General features: G+C 41.0%; 2 protein-coding genes across 5 annotated transcripts in view; one reads left to right on the forward strand and one right to left on the reverse strand.

The window, feature by feature from the left end:
• Positions 1 to 7,470: 7,470 nt before the first annotated feature.
• On the reverse strand, positions 7,471 to 13,306 carry MED21 (mediator complex subunit 21). 3 transcript variants are annotated; one of them, XM_032647025.1, is made up of 4 exons: positions 12,535 to 13,163; positions 9,164 to 9,278; positions 8,518 to 8,618; positions 7,471 to 7,955 (listed from the first exon to the last, which is right to left on the reverse strand). In XM_032647025.1, exons 1-4 carry the CDS (start codon positions 12,574 to 12,576, stop codon positions 7,779 to 7,781), a joined length of 435 nt encoding a protein of 144 aa, XP_032502916.1. In that variant the 5' UTR covers positions 12,577 to 13,163; the 3' UTR covers positions 7,471 to 7,778. The 3 variants fall into 3 exon arrangements, with proteins under 3 accessions (XP_032502916.1, XP_032502914.1, XP_032502917.1); XM_032647023.1 differs by lacking the exon at positions 12,535 to 13,163 and adding an exon at positions 13,233 to 13,306 and having other exon boundaries at positions 7,473 to 7,955; XM_032647026.1 differs by lacking the exons at positions 7,471 to 7,955; positions 12,535 to 13,163 and adding an exon at positions 13,233 to 13,306 and having other exon boundaries at positions 8,567 to 8,634.
• A 6,407-nt stretch (positions 13,307 to 19,713) lies between these two features.
• The window catches only part of TM7SF3 (transmembrane 7 superfamily member 3), a 42,985-nt gene continuing 41,209 nt past the window's right edge, over positions 19,714 to 21,489 (forward strand). The window contains exon 1 of one of the 2 annotated variants that reach the window (XM_032646408.1): positions 19,714 to 20,010. In XM_032646408.1, coding sequence (XP_032502299.1) covers positions 19,920 to 20,010 — 91 coding nt within the window. In that variant the 5' untranslated portion in view covers positions 19,714 to 19,919. The remainder of the gene's footprint in view (positions 20,011 to 21,489) is intronic. The other variant, XM_032646409.1, reaches the window with a different exon arrangement.

Below are 21,489 nucleotides of genomic sequence, written 5' to 3' on the forward strand. Positions count from 1 at the left end.
TATTAGCTGCATTTACTAAATCAGTTCATCCACCTGTTATATAAAGCTTTTTTTTAACATCTAAGTAGTAAATTTCCATCTTCCCAGATGTCAATAAATTGTTCTTCCAAACAGTGAAAGTTTTTGCATTTCCATATTTTAAACAAATTGGTTCAAAACTAACTTTTTGGAAAATTTTAAAACAGATCAGATAGTTTTGTTTCAGAGATACTTTAAGTGTTTAGATAGGAGAGCTTCAAGGAGGATGAATATCATTTTTGGCCAAAAAAAATCCTGTAATAATGGGAGTATTTCCAAACATCTGTTGTCAAAACGTCTTTTACATTAGAAGAGTTTCTTTCAAACTGAAGATACATATTCTCACTCAGTGTTAAATATTCCCCTTCTCTTGAAATGACATATTAAATGTGTTTTTTCTGTGTGTGCTTTATTCTGTTTCTCATTCTTATTTCCATACAACCACTTTGAAAACAGTTTTACAGATTCTTAAAAAATGTTAAATATACACCTATCATATGATCCAATCATTCTATTCCTAGGTATCTACCCAAGAGAAATAAAAGCATATGTCCATATAAACACTTATACCTAAATGTTTATAAAGAACTTTATTTGCGTTGGACAAAAATTGGAAACAATCTAAATGGCCATCAACAGGTGTATTGATAAACTGTGGTACATCCATACAATGGAGTAAGACTCAGCAGTAAAAAGGAATGAACTATTCATACATACTGCAACATGGATGAACCTCAAAATCATTATGCTGAGCGAAAGAAACCACACAAAGTACATACTGTATGATTCCTTTTATATAAAATTCTAGAAAATACAAACTAATCTACAGTGACAAAAAGCAGGCTAGTGGTTGCCTGGGGTCAGAAAGCAGGAGCAGGGAGGGGATGGAGGAAGGAATTTCAAAGGGACATGAGGAAAACTTTGGGGAGTTACCCCTACACACCTCCTGGAGTGGCTAAAGTTAACAGACTGTTATAAGTGTTGGTGAAGGTGTGGAACAACTGGAACTCTCATCCACTGCCAATGAGAAAGTAAAATGGTAAACTTTGGAGAAGAGTTTGGCAGTTTCTTAAAAAGTTAAATATATAACTAATAAATACCCCAGATGTTCCAGGCCTAGATATTTATTAAAGAAAAATTAAAACAAGTTCACAAAAAGACTTGTATAGAATAGCTGTATTCATAATATCCCAAACCTGGAAACAGCCCAACTATCCATAAACAGGTGAAAGGATAAACATATTTGGCACATCCATTAAATGGAATACTCTTCAATAATAAAAAGGAATAAATTACTGATAAACTCAATAACATGTGTAAATCTCAAAATCATTATCCTTAGTGAAAGAAGCCAGACAAAAAAAGAGTACACACTGTATGATTGCATTTATATAAAATTCTAGAAAATACAAACTAATCTATAGTGACAAAAAGCAGATCAGAATTTCCCTGAGGATGGGGGTGGACGGAGGGATAAATTAAGAAGGGGCAGGAGGAAACCTTAGGGGTTCTTGGAAATGTTTGTTATCTTGGCCTTGATAATGGTTTCACGAGTGTATGTGTACATCAGACTTATCAAATTGTACACTACACCCCCCAACACACATGCAGTTTATTGTTATCAATTGTACCTGAAGAAATTTGTAAAAACAAAGGACTGGAATATGATGGTTATTGTTAGGTGCTACAATCAATGCATTGGGGTGGGGTGGGGTGGGGATGAGAGACTAGAGGTATTAATCACCAATTTAAGGCAAAGTGTGAAAGCCAGAAGGTGTCCTTGACAGCAGACACTCAGCTCTTATAGCCTGAAGGCAGAAAAAGCTGAAGATCACATTCAGTCTTTAATTATAAGAGAAGTGAGCCTCCAGAAATATTTGATTCTCAAACCAGGCAAGTCAGCTTCACCAACGTCAGGGCACTGATTGGGAAGGAGTGTGACACTCCGACTTAGAATGGGGCCTTCTTGGTGACAGCACTCAAACATCTTGAATCACCAGATTCATCTGGGACTGAACAAGGCTAGCTCCTCCCCATTAAAGGCTAGCTCTACTCACTTCCTTGAACATGATGCGGAATCCTCTGCTTTGCAAGACAAATGCCATACCCACACACCTCTGGCCGGGATATACCGCCACCTCATAGCCTGGCTACCAGATAAGAAACTAGGATCAGTCACAGTCTAACAGAGCTGAGGAGGTTCTGGTCTACTGAGAAGGAAAAGGTGCTGCAGGACCTAGCTAAGGCGTATGGGAGGAGCTGAGAAAATATATGCAAGACCAGGACATGACACCAGTGTACAGAACCAAGGGGACAAAAAAATAAAGTTGGACAAGGGAGACTCTACTGACCACTTTTCAGACCACTCTCTTGTCATATAACATTTAACATCTTGTGTTTAACAACTAGTTCATAAAATTCCTAAAAATGTCACTACTGGGTCTTGTAAGAACTGCTAAGAGCCATCCTGCCCTAGCACACCACTGGCTAAGGCCGATGGCAGAAGATGCTGGCATTAAATTGGGCTACCTGATAGTAGTAGAAATGAAAGGATCCCAAATAGGGGTCAGGTGGTAATGCTTATCAGATGCACAAGATGGGCTCAATCATAGTAATAAATAGCAAAGTCAGAGTGGCTAGCAATGGGGACCCTGACTTCAGAGAACTATGGAATGTGTTAAGAGAACACGAGTCCCCAAGGGCATGAGAGATGGGCAGTACTGCTCAATCAATACAATCCAATGAAACCAAGGATGGATGATTAAACACCAGAGAGCCGCTGTCCCAATTAAAAGTCACAATCTCTTCCCTATTTCCAATCCTGAGACCCTTGTCAGATTTAGAACCCATTGTTCTCATGAGGATCCCCACAAGAAAGACTCTACAATACCATAGCAAGTGTTTATGATAATTCTCCCAGGCCTACTCCCAAGGGACCCATGGCCGTTTACCCAGGTAACTGTATACAAGGAAAAGAGAAATACCAAGGCATTTTGAGGAGTGTTAGCTAAAGGGTCTGATTTGACATTAACACATGAGAATCCAAAGCATTATCATGGCCCCTTTGTTGGGGAAGGTAATAATAAACAATAAATGGTGCCCTGGGCCAAGATCCCACGCATAATAGGTCTACTGGTTCCATGACTTACCCAGTGACCATTTCCCCAGCCCCTAAACTTCACAGTTAGCAACCACTCCACATGAGTTACTTAACCCCTGGCATAAGAGCTATGGAAGTGGACAAAGTGGAAGCTCTGAAACTGTCCCTCCCACTCTGCCTTGGTCAAAGTAGTAAATAAAAAACAATATTGCATTGGCAATATTGGAAATAAAAGACAAATATTGCAAATATTTGTAAAGGCTGTAAAAATTCGAAACAAATTTATAAAATTTTATTATAAATACTGTAAAGAAAAAACAATATTGCCTGGAACTACGGCAGAGATTGAAGCCACCCTTAAAGACCCGAAAGATTCAGGCACCATTATCACCATCACAGCCCTACTTAATTCAATAGTCTAGGCCCTACAAAAACACACGTCCAGCATATGAACCTATCTATGAAACAGAAACAGAATCACAGACATAGAGAACAGACTTGTGGTTGCCAAGGGGGAGGGGGTTGGGGGGAGGGCTGGAGTGGGAGGTTGGGGTTAGCAGATGTAAGCTTTTATATATAGAATGGATAAACAACAAGGTCCTACTGTCTAGCACAGAGAACTATATTCAATATCCTATGATAAACCATAATGGAAAAGAATATTTTGTAAAAAGGAATGTATATATGTATAACTGACTCACTTTGCTGTACCACAGTAATGAACACAACGTTGTAAATAACTATCGTTCAATAAAAAACAAAACACGTGTCTAGGAGGATGATGCTAGACTACTGCACACGTATACTCATTTACCCTTCATAACAACCCCATGAGGAAATTAGTAATATTTCCGCTACTTTTCAGTTGTGTTGAGACACAGGTAACCTGCCCAAGGTCATACAGCTAATTAGCGGCAGTGCAAGCAGGGTGGCACATGCGCCTATACTATTAATCACTTCTCTCCACGTAGGGCAGGTTTCTGATGTGTGGCCTGTCCAACACACACCCACATGTGTGAAGGTGGACGTAAAAGATAATTTACCATCCAGAGAAAGTGCTCATTGAGCTTCCTCTGTGGCCCATGCCAGGACTTAACAACCTCTGTATGAAGAGCCATGAAGGTGTGTGCCTGTCCTTTTATTTTCAGCTGAGAGTGGACATTTGGTGTCAGAATCAAGTTACTGGCTCCAGGAGGACACTAGTTCAAATCAGAATCATAACACTAGTTTGAGTGGATTCCAGGGGAATTGTAACCTGGCACGACAGCTAGTCTCCACATACCCCTCTAGGTCACAGAACAGCCACTTCCTGAATGGAACCGAAGTTCAGGGTCAAACGGCCCTCTCGTGGTGAAAGATGGATACTTGTTTGGTCTCAGAAGCCCCAGCCTGCAGCATCAGTGCCTTCGCTCCATCTGAGGCCTTTCTCAGGCAACTGGAAGAAAAAAAAAATGCAACCCTCAATAGGCAGGGACAAGGATGCAGAGCAAGGACACGGCGGCAGGCAGTTAATCTTCCTAAATTCTACTCACTGTTGAACTTCTGAGGAGTTGGGGAGACAGTGGGAGTCAGTCCTGTGGAGGAAGATCGAAAGGCCTCTTCCACCAATATCTATAACTGGCTAACAGCAAACCAGTTCTGCCGAAATCAAACACAAGTGAAGCATTATGCTGCTTAAAAATGTGTTGCCTCACTATTTACAAGAGCCAAGACATGGAAGCAACCTAAATGTCCACTGACAGATAAACATAAAGCAGTTGTGGTATATATTTAAGATGTTATGGAAAAACCCAAACGGACTTTTTGGCCAACCCTATATACATATATATAAATAAATAAATATATATAATGGAATGTTAGCCATAAAAAGAACGAAATAATGCCATTTGTGGATGGACCTAGAGATTATCATATTAAGTGAAGTCAGAGAGAGGCAAATATTGTGTGACATCACTTATATGTGGAATTAAAAAAAAAAATGATAGAGACTTCCCTGGTGGCGCAGTGGTTAAGAATCCGCCTGCCAACGCAGGGGACATGGGTTTGGTCCCTGGTCCGGGAAGATCCCACATGCTGCAGAGCAACTAAGCCCTTGTGCCACAACTACTGAGCCTGTGCTCTAGAGCCCACGAGCCACAACTACTGAGCAGCCCATGTGCCACAACTACTGGAGCCCACGCGCCTAGAGCCCGTGCTCCACCGCAATAAGCCTGCGCACCACAATGAGAAGCCCCCACTCGCCACAACTAGAGAAAGCCCGCGTGCAGCAACTAAGACCCGATGCAGCCAAAAATAAATAAATTTAAAAAAATGATACAAATGAATCTATATACAAAACAGAAATAGACCCACATACATACAAAACAAGCTTACAGTTACCGGGGGGGAAGGGGAGAGGGGTAAATTGGGAGATTAGGATTGACATATACACACTACTATATATAAAATAGATAACTAATAAGAACCTACTATATAGCACAGGGAACTCCACTCAATACTCTGTAATGGCCTATATGGGAAAAGAATCTAAAAGAGTGGATATATGTAAATGTATAACTGATTCACTTTGCTGCACACCTGAAACTAACACAACATTGTAAATCAACTATACTCCAACAAAAATTTTTTTTAAATGTGCTGCCTTAAACCTTATCATTGAAAACATGACCCTTAGACACAGTTTACATGAAATATTGAGTTTTATTAAATATATTCCTTCCTGTTCAAGAATATTATTACACTTACCTTAAAAGACCCTCTTCCCAATAGCATCCCCTTCTTTCCACCAGAGAGGTAATCAGTGCCCTGAATTTTGTCTTTAGAATCTCCTTATTTTTAAGTTATATAAACATACATGTATAGGCCTGCCCTGAACATATACAGCCCTGGCCAAGAATACTTGGAAGCCTAGGGACCATATATCCAAATTATAAAATGTATAAATCAAGCTAGCAAAGTGTTAATTAAAAAAATAAGTTTTGTCCTCCTGCCTGGAAAAGTGAACCTTGAACACCTAGAAAGCCAGATTCAAATTTCTCAGATTACCAATGAGGCTGAGAATTTGTGCACCTTTATTGGCCATTCCTCTGCTGTGAAATGATTATTTTGTGATTTTCCTAATGGGTTGCTTTTTTCTTTTTTTTTTTGATTCATAGAAGGGTTTTACATATTTTAGATACTAACCCTTTGTCCAGTTCCAAGTACTGTAAATACCTGCTGCAAGGCTGAGCTTGCATTTTTATTCTTTTTGGAGTACTTTCATGAACAGAAGATCTAAATTTTAATGCATTTAAATTTATTAACCTTTTCTAAATTAGTTAATATATGTAAGTTTGAAGCAGTGTCTGACACATATTGTTTATCGTAATTTTTGAATTCTTTTCCTTTATGATGTGAAATTTTTATATCTATTTTAAAAAAGCCTTTCCTATCCTGAAGCTATGCATATTTTCCTAAGAATGTCTTCTAAAAATTTTAGATATTTGCCCTTCACCTGGCATGAAATTTTTTTTTCTTTTTCCTTTTTTATAACGGCTTTATTGGGAAATAATTATCATACCATAAGTCACCCTTTTAAAGTATGTATTTCAGTGTTTTTCAGTAAACTCAGTTGTGCAACAACGTCCACTAATTCCAGAACATTTTCATCACCCCAAAAAGAAACTCCATAGGCACTGAATTTAATATATAGCATATATATAACCAATATCCAGCACAATTTCTATTATTTCCCCAGTGATTCACATCATCTCCGTCACAAATCAAGTTTTCCGATCTGCGTGGATTTGTGTTAGATCTCTCTATTCTCTTCCATTGGCCTATTTATCTATCCCTGCACTAATACATGCTGTCTTATTAAAGCAAGCTGTCATTCTATATTTTCTAATGAGAATACTGATTTCTATTGACACTTTGTACTTCCATATAAATTTTAGAAATAACTTGTCAATTTCCACAGAAATCCCAGTTGGAAACTTAGTTAAAATTCTGGGGGCTTCCCGGGGCTTCCCTGGTGGCGCAGTGGTTGAGCGTCCGCCTGCTGATGCAGGGGACATGGGTTTGTGCCCCGGTCCGGGAGGATCCCGCATGCCGCGGAGCGGCTGGGCCCGTGAGCCATGGCCGCTGAGCCTGCGCGTCTGGAGCCTGTGCTCCGCAACGGGAGAGGCCACAACAGTGAGAGGCCCGCGTACCGCAAAATAAATAAATAAATAAATAAAAGAGGCAGAAGGATATCAACCTAAATTCAAAAGTCCACTATCTCTGCATTTACCACCTCTCCTCTGGCTTGAGGGATGTTTTGATTTGTAAAGACTGTAGAAATATGACAAAAATAAAGACAAATTACATCACAATAGAATTTTATAGTACATCTGTTTAATTATATTATGACCATTAATGCAATATCTGCCTCAATAACCCAGATAACAATAAAAAAAATGGCATAATGACAGTTTAAAGCTGCTTCAATCACGATTTTACAAGCTTATTATTAAGAGTGAAAACAGAAGACTATTTAAAATAGCTAAGAAGATAACATGTGTCATAGTGCTTAATGTTTCTGTAACTGTTGGTAAGGCTTCCATCTAAATCTGATGCAGAATTCTCAATGGCATTGAAACAGTTCTTTTCTCAGTGGCACGCATGGTATATATACACTGTGCTATGAGTCTGGAAGAGACTGGCTATGGGTGCCACTTCTTGTCTTCAGCTGGGACTGTGCAATATCAGCAAGTGCGCTCTGTATCTTTTCCAGAAGCATGTCCCCTCGATAAACAACATCCTCCAGACACGTAGCAGCTTCGTGATTTTCTTCTTCCAGCTTATACAAGCTTGCAGCCTTTATAAGACACAAATTTAAGAATGTTCTGAGAAATGAAAAACTTGGAGATTAATGAAAGTTGAGGCGGAAAGAACCTGCAGTAAAAGTATTTACTTTTAAATCTGATGACTACCCAACCATTGTGATAGAGTTTTCAGTTGCAGAAATCCTAAGATCAGATAAAACTTTCAGTGGCAGAAATCCTAAGATCAGAGTCTTCTCTGAATAAATTAAATTAAAAGATGACTTTTCGATTGGAGATCTCTGGATGGCTACATGAGACTCCCTTCCACACTGCTTTCGGACACTACTATTCTACTCCACACCCAGAATGTGCCCCTCCTCTCACTCTTTGCAAGGAAAAGAAGCAAACTGAGGAAAATGGCAAGTTTTCTTTAAGCTCAAAATTGGACAATTATACACATTCAGCTCAGTCTTTAACAGACTACAGTAGTTCACAGTAAAATTCCCACTTTAAAATTTAGATTAACTTTGAAAATTTTAACAAAAGGCACTAAATCTATCTCTTTGATTCAAAATTCTCTACTCACAAAATTCTCAAAGGAAAAGATATTTTTACCTGTAAAGCAGCTGTAGATTCTTCACTGGGTAAGGAATCTATCAAAACATCAATGTCTTTTGCTGTTCGTGCAATCAACGCTGCAAAAAGCTGGGCATATTCTAGAGAAAGATGGTACTCATTTAGGATATTAGAGAATCTCAAGTTTTCAGAAAGAGAAATTAAACTTTATGAAAACAGAAAACTTCATAACTTTTTCTGTAGCAGGCTTCTAATGATTAAAGTGTAACTTTAACACATCAATTCTATTACGTTTGAGAATCAGCTTTAATATTAACTCAAATTGGAATGTAAGCATAATGTATATCATTTCATTTATTAGGACAATACAGTGGTCATTGAATAAAGGAATCTATAAATGGGATGCCTTTCTTATTAAGGTCCCTCAAGTAAAATTCAGCTAAATTCATACAATTCTCCTCTAAACAAGTAAAACGTCTGTTGTTTGACAAGAAAAGAATTATGAGGTGTTACATAAATTGACTATAACAAATTCATTTCTTTTGTGACAAACTTGTAGTAATATTCTCAAACAATAACATTTTTAGAAAGCCATAAATAAGTTGAATTTTTCAATAAATCTAATTTTAAGGGATTACAGGTAATGTGAGAGTCAAACTGAGAGAAGCCAAGAAAATCTATTTACCTTCTGTAGGATTAGCTGGCTGATCTTTGTTAATGGCTGTCTGAATATTACTAAAAGAGGCAGGAGGACCACACTGCTGCAACACTCCAATGGCATTACAAAACTGATCTGCAAGCTTGAGGCCAAAGGAAAGGTGGCAAAGTTAGAAAGGATTTATCTGTTTTACCGACTTTATTGGTAACGGCAGCAACAATGTTCCTATTATAATGGTCTCTGAGCAAGAAAATAAAACAGAAAGGAGTAATTCTGGATAACATAAACCAGTTACTAACAATGATTAAATGTTTTAATCATGCAAAGAAACTACGTCTGGTTTCAATCAAAGAAATACAAAATAATCTTTCTTTTCTTCCCAAGGTAACAGAATGACTAGAGAAATATATGCCAATACTTACTGCAAGCACAAGTAAAGACTTTTGGGGAAGTAGTGGTGGAAAAGAGCAAATGTGATAGGCAAATATCTAAGAATGGCCCCAGGGTAAATTTTAAAATGTGACCCCTTTTCTCAAACTAGAGTAGTTACAAGAATAAAAGTGGGGAAAAGACTGCACCTTAAGTATTCTGAAATGTTTGTCTCCAGGACTCAAGCTGTGAACTCCCAGGGCTCTAAAAGTATTCCTTAATCAGTTTTGAAGATTGAGAATACCAAGTCCTTACTGAAACTGTGTCCCATGGGGTTAATGGAAGCTGTCACACAAACAAAAATACTGGAGTACGTCTTACAGAACAGCAGATAAGGGAACAGCTTGTTAGAAACCCCTCTGCTTGTAACCTGCCTTTAATGATTAAGACTGCTTTAGTTGTTTTTTCTTTCCCTAATTGCACACCCTCCAAGCTTCACGTAGCCCATGTCATACCGCACCAGACTTCTTACCACCCCTACAGATAACGTTGCTGATGCGTGCATCACTGTAGTAACAGGGGCTTAAGTTGTTTTCCAGAAATTTGGAAGATTTGGAGTGGGCCCCTGCCCAGTTCAGACCAGCTAAGAATAGTTGGGACCACCAACCCTAAAACTGGTCCCGTGCACAACACCAATTACCTCACCTTTTCCCTACCTCCACCCACCCTTCCCCAGGCCTGAGAACACCCTGCTTCTTTATCCCATAAAATCTCAAGCCTCTTGCCTTCTGGGAAGCAATCTGAGATTTGTTCTCCTGTCTCCTCACTCCGCTGCCTCCTGAATAAATAAACCCCTTCTCTGCTGCAAAACTCAGTGTCTCAGTGTTTGGCCTGCTCCACAAGTCCAGCAAACAAACCTGGCTCCATAACATTACCATCTCCAAACCTAAGATCCCTAGTCTCCCCACCAAATTCTCTCCATAGTCCCGACCTCTCAAACCTCAATTCCTTACCTCCAATCAGTGAATCAGCATTTCCACTAAGATTCACTGCCATTATTTGTATGACAGAACTCAAAGTCAACTGTTTCCTTTGTTTATATCTAATTTCTATTGAGAATCTCCTAGTGAACCAGTCTAACTTCAGACTCAACTTTCATCTTCAAATCCTGCTAATACTACTACAAATCTTTCCCTTTTCCTTCTACCATCACTGCTGCTGTTAGTTCAACTTCACACAAGAATTGTTTACAACAGACTCCTTATTAATTTCTAGTTCTTATTTTCTTTTTTAAAATTATTTATTTATTTATTTTTGGCTGCTTTGAGTCTTTGTTGCTGCAAGCCGGCTTTCTCTAGTTGTGGCGAGCGGGGGCTACTCTTTGTTGTGGTGCACGGGCTTCTCACTGGGGTGGCTTCTCTTGTTGCGGAGCACAGGCTCTAGGTGCAGGGGCTTCAGTAGTTGTGGCTCACGGGCTCAGCAGTTGTGGCTCGCTGTCTCTACAGCACAGGCTCAGGGGTTGTGACGCACAGGCTTAGCTGCTCCGCAGCACGTGGGATCTTCCCAGACCAGGGATCGAACCCGTGTCCCCTGCATTGGCAGGCAAATTCTTAACCACTGTGCCACCAGGGAAGTTCCTAGTTCTTATTATTTTCTATGTTATTTTACTCTGCTTAAAAATTCTGAGTTTGCCCCAGCATGGTCTTCAAGATAAATCTCCAAGTCTTCAGGCCATTTCAAAGCTTTCAATAATCTAAGTCAACCCTACTTGTTCATTATCTATTCCTCCTTCACATATGCCTGACTGGTGATAAATTCATTCCTGACTACACTGCTTTTGCCCACATTTTGCAAAGGTAATAGAGTGGCAGTTACTGCTCTGAAGCTGTACAAACGTGGATTCTAATTCTGGTTCTGGTAACTCGAGTTTCTTTTAATTTTTAAATTGGGAACATTCTCACATTATAGCAGTGTTATGAAGAAGACAGAAAACACACACAAATATTCAACACACTGGCTATTTGCTCTGTCCTTATGAAGCTCTCAAAATCCATTTATTCAACAAATACTTATCAAAAATCAACTCTATGACAAGCATTGTATATAACTGTATAAACACACTGATACAGTGAACAAGACAGTTGCTGCTCTCATGGAGTTCTCAGTGGGTAAAATAAATTTTATTTTAATAACTTCACAAATAATTACAATTCAGATAAATGCTAATAAGATTCCCTCTATTTTAATTAATCACTCAACAGTTCACTTTACTTCAGCACTTACAGCTGAAAGCACTCAATTCATTACAACTCCTAACCACATACTGCCTTTGCATTATTTAAATGTCTCTTGAGTATATGACATCTTTCTAATCAGACTGTAAACTCCTCAAGGAGTATTTCTCTGTAACCATGGTGGTGCACCCATCATGGATACCAGGCACCCATACCAGTTAACCTAGAGGTTTTTCTCCAAAATCCAATGATCAGCCTGCCTACCATGGAGTTAAGGGCCATATTCACTTTTCCTTACGATCCTTCTGGCTGAGACATGTATGAATACACAACATTTCCCCTAAAATAACATTTGTATCCAGCTGCATCATTACAATTTGATTTTGTAAAGCCTCAAAGGAGTATCTCCCTGAGGGAGACTGGTTGGCAGCCCAGGCAAGTCACCAAAGGTAGAATTTACCTTGGTGAATTCATCAACATTTAGGGGCTGGCCCTCACACACAAAGTAGCTCAGTTTCTTGTGAGCAGATTCACACTCTTCAAGTGCACAAAGACTAATAACAGGAATACCAACTTATTAGCTTCCGCTGAGAAAAAAATGGCAAGAGACCAGGTACTTGGATTTTCCAGTCAACATCTCACCTGGGACATCAAATTTTAAATAGAATAACAGAAATGTAAACAAGTTAACTCTTAATGGTAATAAGTATATGAATTCTTTGGCTTGCATATACTTTCTACGTACACATAACAGGAAAAATAATCAGAAGGATCAAAGTAAGGGGGTCTACTCACAACACCTGACTTTTCATAGGGAGTAGACCCACTGGCAGGCATTTTAAAAACCTTAAATAAAGATATACGAAGGTCAGAAGATTGACTATCATAAAGACGTCGGTTTTCCCTAAACTGACATGCTGGGGGCGCGGCCAAGAGATGGAACCCTTGGTCTATAGGAACCAACTAAGATGAAACAAAACTTTTCACTTTACTATCACTCCCGCCCCAACCTGAAAATTTTGGCGAAGGAATATTCTCGGCTAACATCTAATGGCAAAAATCCAATCATTAAGAACAAGAATTGCCCTCCGTGGGTTAAAATTGATAAGGGGAAAAAAGCTTCCGTTTCCTCTCCCCTCCCTGCCAAAGAGGAGCACTCCCATAAGCACCACTGACAACCAAATAAAACCTTTCCGAGAGAACATGATAAGGCCGTGAAGCGTGACAGTCCACGCAGTCCTGTCACGGAGTGGAGTGAGATCCTCCACTTCGCAGGCTAAGAGGCCGCTGGCTCCCGAACCGCCCCGCCGCCGGCCTAAGACCTTCCAGACCGCAGCGCCGCCTCCCTCCAACCCCAGCGCTTGATGCTGAAGCCCGGCCTCAGTCCATTCCCCACTTCCGAGTTTTGCCCTCTGCCTTGCTTGCTGCCTTTTTCTGCCTTGCTTTCTCTCGGGAAAGAAGACGACGGAGATTAATCGCGTGCAATTACTCACCGAGTTCACGGCGTCCTGCAACTGCGTGAGCCGATCCGCCATGTTCCTCCCGCAAACAAAGAGACGCGAGAGTAGCTGCTCGTACGCAATTGGGCAGCTCTAGGATGCGTCATGGCCAATCACGGGGCTGCGTTCTTGGAGGGGGTGGAGTCAAGCCTTACTCCACGCCCGGCGCGGAGTGGGCGGGACTTTCCGGAGGCCTACTTTATACGGACTACCTCCACCTGGGGCGACTCAGCTGTAAGCACGTTCAGTAACGCGGGGGCTGTACAGGGCCCACATTGTTTGGGGGGGCAACGTACTTTCTCGTGGCTTTTAGGTGTTACACACTTTACAGAGATTGTTGGATTATGCGGTTTTTAAAAGTAATTTTCCCTATCCTCCCTTGTATCCATTTATAAACATCGCCTTGAATACTTGCATGGACCACAAAACATACACAGCAAACAACTAAAGAATACTTGGGAGTCACGGTACCGACTTGAGTGTCAAGAAATCCAAATTAAATTTCAGCAAGTAATCAAGGCGGGCTGTGTTCGGGTGCCCCTCCGTTGCTTTTGGGTGCGGAACACCTGGATACGTATTTAAATGTGGGTGTGCTGGGGCAGCTGACACACGTGAGATGGAAAGTGTCCAAAACTAGTACTAAACTGAGCTGTAATTGCCGTGTTGGAAGATTATGGAAAACAGAGGTCTTGTGGGCAAAAGTGAGAGGAGGAAGACGGTAAGGTAAAAGGTAAGGTGTAATCAGCATCTCTTGTTTGTGTGACTGCGAGAAACTCGGTAAGGAACAGAGCAGGGTTGGTGGAGAAGAGAGTGGAAGTTTCACAGTGAGAAAGAGGAGAAGGTAGTGGGAAAAGAGGAGGTTCCTGGAAAATAAGCCAGGTGCGTAGGTGCGGTATGTTCAGTTTTTAAAAAGATAAGCTGTGTAATTTAGGCTTAGACTTTGGACCTATTGAGGGTTTCGGTGTGAAGAGTGATGGTCAAAGCTTGGTATTTAAGGAAACTTAGAGCCTGGGGATAGTCTGGAAAGAAATGAGGCTGGAATCAGCTAATGACTGCTTTGTGGACTTCAGACAAACTCACGGCTGATTATCCCTGATTACCCTCCTGGGGTTGGGGGAGGGTGGAGAAAACTCTCTGTTGGGAACTTGGCTTGTGGGATCTACTCCAGCGCTAGCTGGGAAGCTCCACTTCTGTTTCACCACCACACAACCCCACCTCCAAACAATCAACAAAACTGCTGGGACCTAATTGGGAACCTCTACAGGTGAGGCACCTCCCCCCTTAATGGGATTATTGAGAGAATTCTAATTTGGTTTAACTGTAATATGGGGTAAGCTTGTGACCCTCTCTTCTCACCCCCAGCTGAGAGTGTTCCTTACTGAATGTCTGCCACGTGCCAGAAAGTTATGTGGGTGCTGGGTTTGCAAAGATGAATAAGCCAGGGGCTCACAAGGAGGAGGGGTCTGCAGTTATTCAAGAATGAGGTGAGTTGGGCCTAGACTAGGGTGTTGAGCCTGAGAAGAGAAGACAAGGCTAGTTTTGAAGGAAAAATTCACACGGATTGGTGCCTGGCTGGATACAGAGGGATGAATGACAGTACCCATGAAGGGAGAATACTAACTTTTGTAGCCTGATTGAAGAGAATTTGGGCACGGGGTAGAACCACTCTGAAGCAACTCCTATTACAACCCAACTTCCATCCTGTTGTCCTGTGTCGTTACGTTCCTTACAGCTTTCAGTAGCTCCACAGAGACTTCAGGTTGATGTTCAGCCATTTCTGCTTGGGTTTCAAGGTTGACCATAATCTGGCTCTAGGAAACAGATTCCCGCCTCCTCGTGCAATAGTTTTCTGAGTGAAATAATCACATCAGATTATTCAGCCACAGCCCCTGAAAATTTTTGTTTTTCCTGCGCTTCTTAAGCCTCTTCTGGCCATGGACCCCTAAAGAATCAGATGAAAACTGGACCTTTTCCCAGACCAGGCTCTCAGAATTTTGCATACATTTTCAGGGGTTTATGAACCTTTTGAAGCTGTGGACTTCAGGTAATAATCCGCCTGCAAAATGCAGTCTTATATGTGTAGCTCAGGATGCCTCAACAATGGCTCTATTGACGTTTGAGGCTGATTTCTCTGTTCTGAGGTGCTGTCCTGTGCATTGTAGGATGTTTGCCAGCATCCCTGTCCTCTACTCACGAGATGAGAGTAGCAACGCCCCCCCACCCAGTCGTGACAACACAAAATATCTCCAGATATTCCCAGATGACTCCTAGCAAGTGTGGGGCAAAATTGCCTCCAATTGAGAACCACTCAATTCTTTACCTTTATCAAAACAATTTCTTTGCTGTTATTTAATTCACACTAGATCTTTTAAAGTTTTACTTTTTACTTTTAATGTAAATTTTATGAATTACTAGATTCCACATGGACCCCTTCTCTCTCATGATTTTGACTTTTTTTTTTTTTTTTTTTTTGCCGTACGCCGCGGGCCTCTCACTGTTGTGGCCTCTCCCGTTGCGGAGCACAGGCTCCGGACGCGCAGGCTCAGCAGCCATGGCTCAGGGGCCCAGCCGCTCCGTGGCATGTGGGATCTTCCCGGACCGGGGCACGAACCCGTGTCCCCTGCATCAGCAGGCGGACTCTCAACCACTGCGCCACCAGGGAAGAAGCCCTGACATTTTTTTCATATGCTTTTTAATTTGCTTTTCTTGAATCCCCTACTGGATTATATGGTTTTAAGAGGAGGAACTCAGTATTATGTATCTCTTATCTTTGAAACACAATTTTGGTAAGTATGTCCTTTTAAACTTTATATTATTAAAAGTTTCAAACATACACAGAAGTAGAGAGAATAGTATGGTGAGCACACACGTACCCACCACCCAGCTTCGATTTTTTAATCAACTCATAGCCAATCTTGTAGTAAGTACTTTGATTTTTTTAATCTGTAGTGACTCCCTATTTTTTCAGGAAAAAAAGTCTTTAACAGCTCTTTAACTTGACATTCTAGACCCTTAACTACCTTTATTACCTACTCAGTCACAATTTATTAAACATCTAAACTGTTCCAAGCACTGTGCTGAAATACTGTAAATAAGCATTTGCTACATTAGATTCTTTGCAATTCCCTACAGATGCTCTGCTGTTTCGTACTCCTATGCACATCATATAAGATGCATTAATTCTCTCTTCCTTGTATGAAAAGCTCACACTTCCATCCCTACCTCGATTTTGTTCCCCTGTTGATCATCCACTCAACTTTAAACCTCATTTTAAATGTTTCTTTCTTGATAGAAACCTTTCCTGAAACCCTGGAGTAAGTTAGTTGCTCCCAATCTTCAGAATTGTTCCTTGTACTTGTTATTCCACTTAACACATTGAGGTTTAATTATCCATACATGACTCTAATTTACTCACCACCATGAGCTACTTGTGGGCAGGAAACATATTTTAATTGTTTCCATATTTCCAATGCCTAGCACCTAGCATTTAGCCTGACACTTAGAAGACTCTGAATGCATATTTATGGACTAAATGAATGAATTTCCTAGCATAATGATTTCCATATGTTACTAAATAAACATTTATTGAATTTAATTTAACGAACACAGTCCAAAGAATGTAACCCGCAGGAAGAACAAGTGTTAAAAAATACAGAGCAATAAAATGGATAACTAATAAGAACCTGCTGTATAAAAAAAAATAAATAAAATTCTAAAATTCAAAAAAACAAAACAGAGCAAAGGTGAGGTTAGAATGAGATAGAATACATGGGCAAGCTTCACAGAGCACCTTTCCTGCCTTTCCCCTGGAGCTCTATTCCCATCTCCATCCACGGTGTCTTGGGCGTTGTCAAAAATCTAGGATAGGTTGCCTGCCTTCTTTTTCTAGACTCAATTGAAGCAGTCCTTAAGGCTCTAGTTATCTATATCTTGGATTTGGGAATCTTGTCAGTTTTTGTGTTTCCTTTCAATTCTTAGGAATAAAAACTCATCTGCAAAGCTGCTGGGCCCATTTGCTTCACAGGTTGCCAGTGGAACTCTGACATGAGCAAGGAATCCCAGCCAATATTCTTCCCAAGCTGTTACAGTATTTTGGAGCCAAGGTAATGAGGCCCTCTGCTGCTTACTGACACATCTGTCATCAGCTGTCCACTGCAGGCACAGGGAACCGCAATGCTAAAGTGTGAAGAGAGGGAATGGGGTTAGTTCAGGGAGGTGAAATTAATTCAGCATGGCCAGCATAGAGGAGCTGAGTTGCAGCAAGAACCTGGAGAGCTGGACAGGCGCTACATCATGGAAAACATTATGTGTCATACTCAGGAAGATGGACTGTTAAATCCTGAATGCTTTTACCAGAAAACATTTAGCAGTATACTTTAAAAAAAAATTTATTTTTTTATTCAAAAGCCATACACATTCAATATAGAAATTTTACAAAGAGCAGAAATGTGCAGAGAAAATCATTCTTAATCCAATCACCTGGAGATAAACTCTTTTAAACATTTTGATAATGTTCTTTCAACCTTTCTATGCATATAAACATGAATGCATATTAAAAAGAAAGCAAAATAAAGCTTATACTATATACATACATGTATATATATATTGCTTTTTAACTTGCCTTTTCATAAACACTTCCTGATCATTCAGTTGCCTTTTAAAAAATGATTTTTGAAGGGCTACAAGGTATTCTATTATATGGCTACGTTACAGGTTATTTAATTAACTTATTGTTGGGCATTTGGGTTGTTTTAGTTTTTTTGCTATTGTAAATAACATCTTGAACAGTTTTGTGCACTAATATATATATATAATTTTTATACATATTTACATACTTAAATCCAAAAGTGCAATTATCACACCAAAGCTGAGTATTTTTAAGATTTCTGATGCAGCTCATGCCATAAAAAGTTGTATGAAATTACACTCTCACTAGTTAGATCTTAGAATGTCTTCTCAGCTCTTTCACCCACACTCGAAGTTCTTGTTCTTTTAAAATATTTACAGCTTAGTTTCTTAATTTGATTTTGTGTGTTACTAGTGAATTTGAACATTTTTTCATGTGTTTACTGGCCATTTGTGTTTCTTTTCTTCTATTTTTTTGTTTTTTAAATTCCCTATTCATGTCGTTTGCTAACTTTTACTTTTGGTCATCAACTTGACTTTTCATATGGTTTATTGTTTATGGTGTTTATTGACTTTAATAAAATTAAAATATTTAAGTAGCCAAATCTACCAATCTTTTCCTTTATGGTTTCCTCCTTCGCTTTTTTGCTTAGAAAGTTCCTCCACTGAATAATTCTGATCACTTCTGGTTTGGCACTGCCAGATTCCAATAGATTTTTGCTCAAATAAACTCTTAAAAGAAAAAAAAAAAAGACAGTTCCATCATTCTGTGATCAACTTGTTTTTTTAAACGTGTATTTCTTCTAGCTCTTTTAAGATTTTAATTTTATTACTTTGGGATTTCATTGTGACAATGTGAGATAGAGTTGTAATCCTCCCTCCCCAGTACAGTGCAGCTAATCAGTTATCAGACACAATTTACTGAATAATCCATCCACGGGTCCAAATGCTACCCTTATAATCGCTGCTATCATCGTCCCGGGGTTTCATCTATTGAGAGTTAGTGGAAAAGAGGGTATGTAGGACAGTGAATAAACACCATAGGAATAAACAGTACTACCGCAGGTGTGAACATTTGGGCCAGGCAGAGGAAGGACAGTAAAAGAGTTGTGCCTATTAATATTATGGTGACTGCTATAGGTTTTTAGTTTAGTAGTGGATTAACCACATATGGAATTTTCAACATAGTTGCTTATTAAAATAGATAACTGAAAAAGTTAAAGAGCAGGAAAAATAAAGCAGGGCAATCTTCCCCAAATAAATAAACCTATATTTATAGGTTTACCTATAAACCTAATTCCACAATCGTCTCACGAGCCATCTGTCACATGGACTACGGTCCTTTAAACGGACCTCACGTATAAAATTTGAGAGAGGAAGTTCAGATGAAGGTCTTGAGTCTTCGAGGATAATTTCACTTAGACAAAACGAAACATTTTTAATTGTGGCGCTCATCACCAGCGCAATAACCACCACAGAAACAGCACTGCCCCCGTATTTTCATACCAACATCTCCCTGAGGAGCTAAGGCAATTGCGACAGGGAGAAACGATCAACTCTAGCGTTTTGAGCACCAGATTCCTGTTTTTTTTCCGTTTGCAAAGGAAACGCGGGAAACTGGAGCCTGGAGACGTTAGGCCGCTACAGAAAGGGTTATTTTTCACTCGAACGGTAGTTTTCGTAAGTGCGAAAGATACCAAAGTGGGAAGTACAGGTTACAACCCAGAACTTCCTGGGGGCGCCGCAGCCCCCGGCGCAAGGGTGCCCGCAGCGCCGCCGGCCTGGAGGAGGCGAGCGCCGCCCGGGCACGCCCCTCCGCTCCCGTCCCCGCCCTCGCCCCGGGGGGCGCAGTCGCCGTGACGTGAGGGGCTGGAGGAGGCGTGGGGCCGCGCAGCGGGGCTGATTGCCGGAACTGGAGCCCTCTGCCGGGGCGGGGGGCGCGCGGGCTCCGCGGGGCTGGCAGGTGTGCCGCGCGTGCACCTGGCGAGCGATGGCGCCGGACGCGGGCGCCCCGGGATAGCGCGGGCTAGGTGGCGGCGCCCGGCTGGGGCAGCAATGGAGCTCCTTCGGCTGCTGCTCCTGGCTGTGTTGGCGTCGGAACCGGCGGCGGCCGCCGGAGCCGAGACCGTCGGGAACTCCAGCGAGGGTAAGGTCGGGGGCGCCTGACTGCTGCAACCCAAACTTGGTCTTGCATTTCTTGCAAGGTCAGAGTCCACCCCGGGGTCTGTCCGCGCAGCGGGGGAGGCGGTGAGTTCAGAAACGGCAGGAATGGATCGAGGTCCTTTCCTGCAGAAGGCAAGTCCCATTGCTAAGGAGGCCTTAATGTCAACCTCCTGATTTAGGCTGGGGGAATGGGAAGAGATAGGAAACTCTCTTGTTCAGACACATTATTCTCTCCCTTAGGGTGCAGCCATGTTTGTAGGTTTTATTTAACACATTAAAACACCTCTTTGCTCCCAAGTGGCTGGTCTGAGCGTCTGGACTGCGAGGCTTGATGCAGCCAAGGTGCAGCGGGTTTTTGTACTCCAAAATCTAGGTGCTTTTCACACTGGTTATGCTCTACGGAGTTTCAGAGGAAAAATGAACCCAGAATGGGACTTTAGACCATAGGTCATGTGCTTGGTGAATGGATCTTAGTAATAGTTGGTGGTTTGTTAATATAAACTGTAAAAAGCGTTAATTGTATGAAGCTGATAATCATGTGCTTTTCCATGGGGTCAAGAACATTCTTGGTTTTGTTTTGAGCTTAAGAGACTAGTTGTAGTTCTGAAACATAATATTTTCTGAATAATGTGATTCTGTTTCTGAATGCGTATCTTTGAAAAGCACTTGTGCAAACTGAATCCTAGAATTTTTGCCTAGAATTTAAGGCCAAAGCTGAAAAGGGCGGTTATAGTTTTGCAGAAAAAATAGCCTTATTTATAACAGGGCGCTAACATTCACTGCGTGCAGCATGTGCCATGTGCTTTTCATGGCAGTGTTATTTAATCCTTACCACCCTGTTAGATAATTATTGTCCTCACTGGTGGAGGATGAACCTGAGGCCCAAGACGATGCTCACTACACAAGTAAACAGCTAAGAGGGGCACAGACAGCAGATGAACCCGTGTGTCTTGCTGTCAATTTCATGGTCTTCCACTTCTACAAAGCTGCCCTCCAGTGAGAATGTTTTACTTAGTGTGGTGCTTTACACTTAATTCTTCTCTGAATTCTCATTCCTCAAAGTAGATTCTCCCTCCCTCATATGGCTATTTCCATTCTTCCAAGGTGAAGAATCTGAGAGATTGAGTTTGCAGATGATCAGACGAGAGAAGGAATTTGAGAAGTTAATGTCTTTCAGACACTGTTTCTCACCTCTGTGATTACAGCACTGTTATTTCCTCAGCCACATTATTCTTCTGGCCTTGCATCAGTATTGCTGTTCTGTGCAGAAGAGGGACAGCAGGTGGGAACTTGACTGCTGAGGGTTAATGAAAGCCGATATTCTCCACATCTGTCAGATAAAGATCAGGGCGGAAATTAAGGAAGACTTAGTTCCAGACTTGCATGATCCTCCTGGAAAATGTCTGGATTTCTGTTTGAGGTTTCTGATGAGTATACAAACTCGAAATTGAGTAGCTGCTGT

This window comes from Phocoena sinus, chromosome 10, assembly GCF_008692025.1.
Source record: "Phocoena sinus isolate mPhoSin1 chromosome 10, mPhoSin1.pri, whole genome shotgun sequence".
In the NCBI taxonomy this organism is placed as follows: domain Eukaryota; kingdom Metazoa; phylum Chordata; class Mammalia; order Artiodactyla; family Phocoenidae; genus Phocoena; species Phocoena sinus.

Bases quoted from the DNA above. Each gene is read 5' to 3' on its own strand.
- MED21 (XM_032647025.1), bottom strand. From the start codon at position 12,576: ATGCCTGCCAGTGGGTCTACTCCCTATGAAAAGTCAGGTGTT. The intron at 8,619-9,163 runs GTAAATAGATTT...ATCTTTCTCTAG, and splicing joins GCCAGCTAATCCTACAGAAG to AATATGCCCAGCTTTTTGCA. The intron at 7,956-8,517 runs GTAAAAATATCT...TGTCTTATAAAG, and splicing joins AATCTACAGCTGCTTTACAG to GCTGCAAGCTTGTATAAGCT.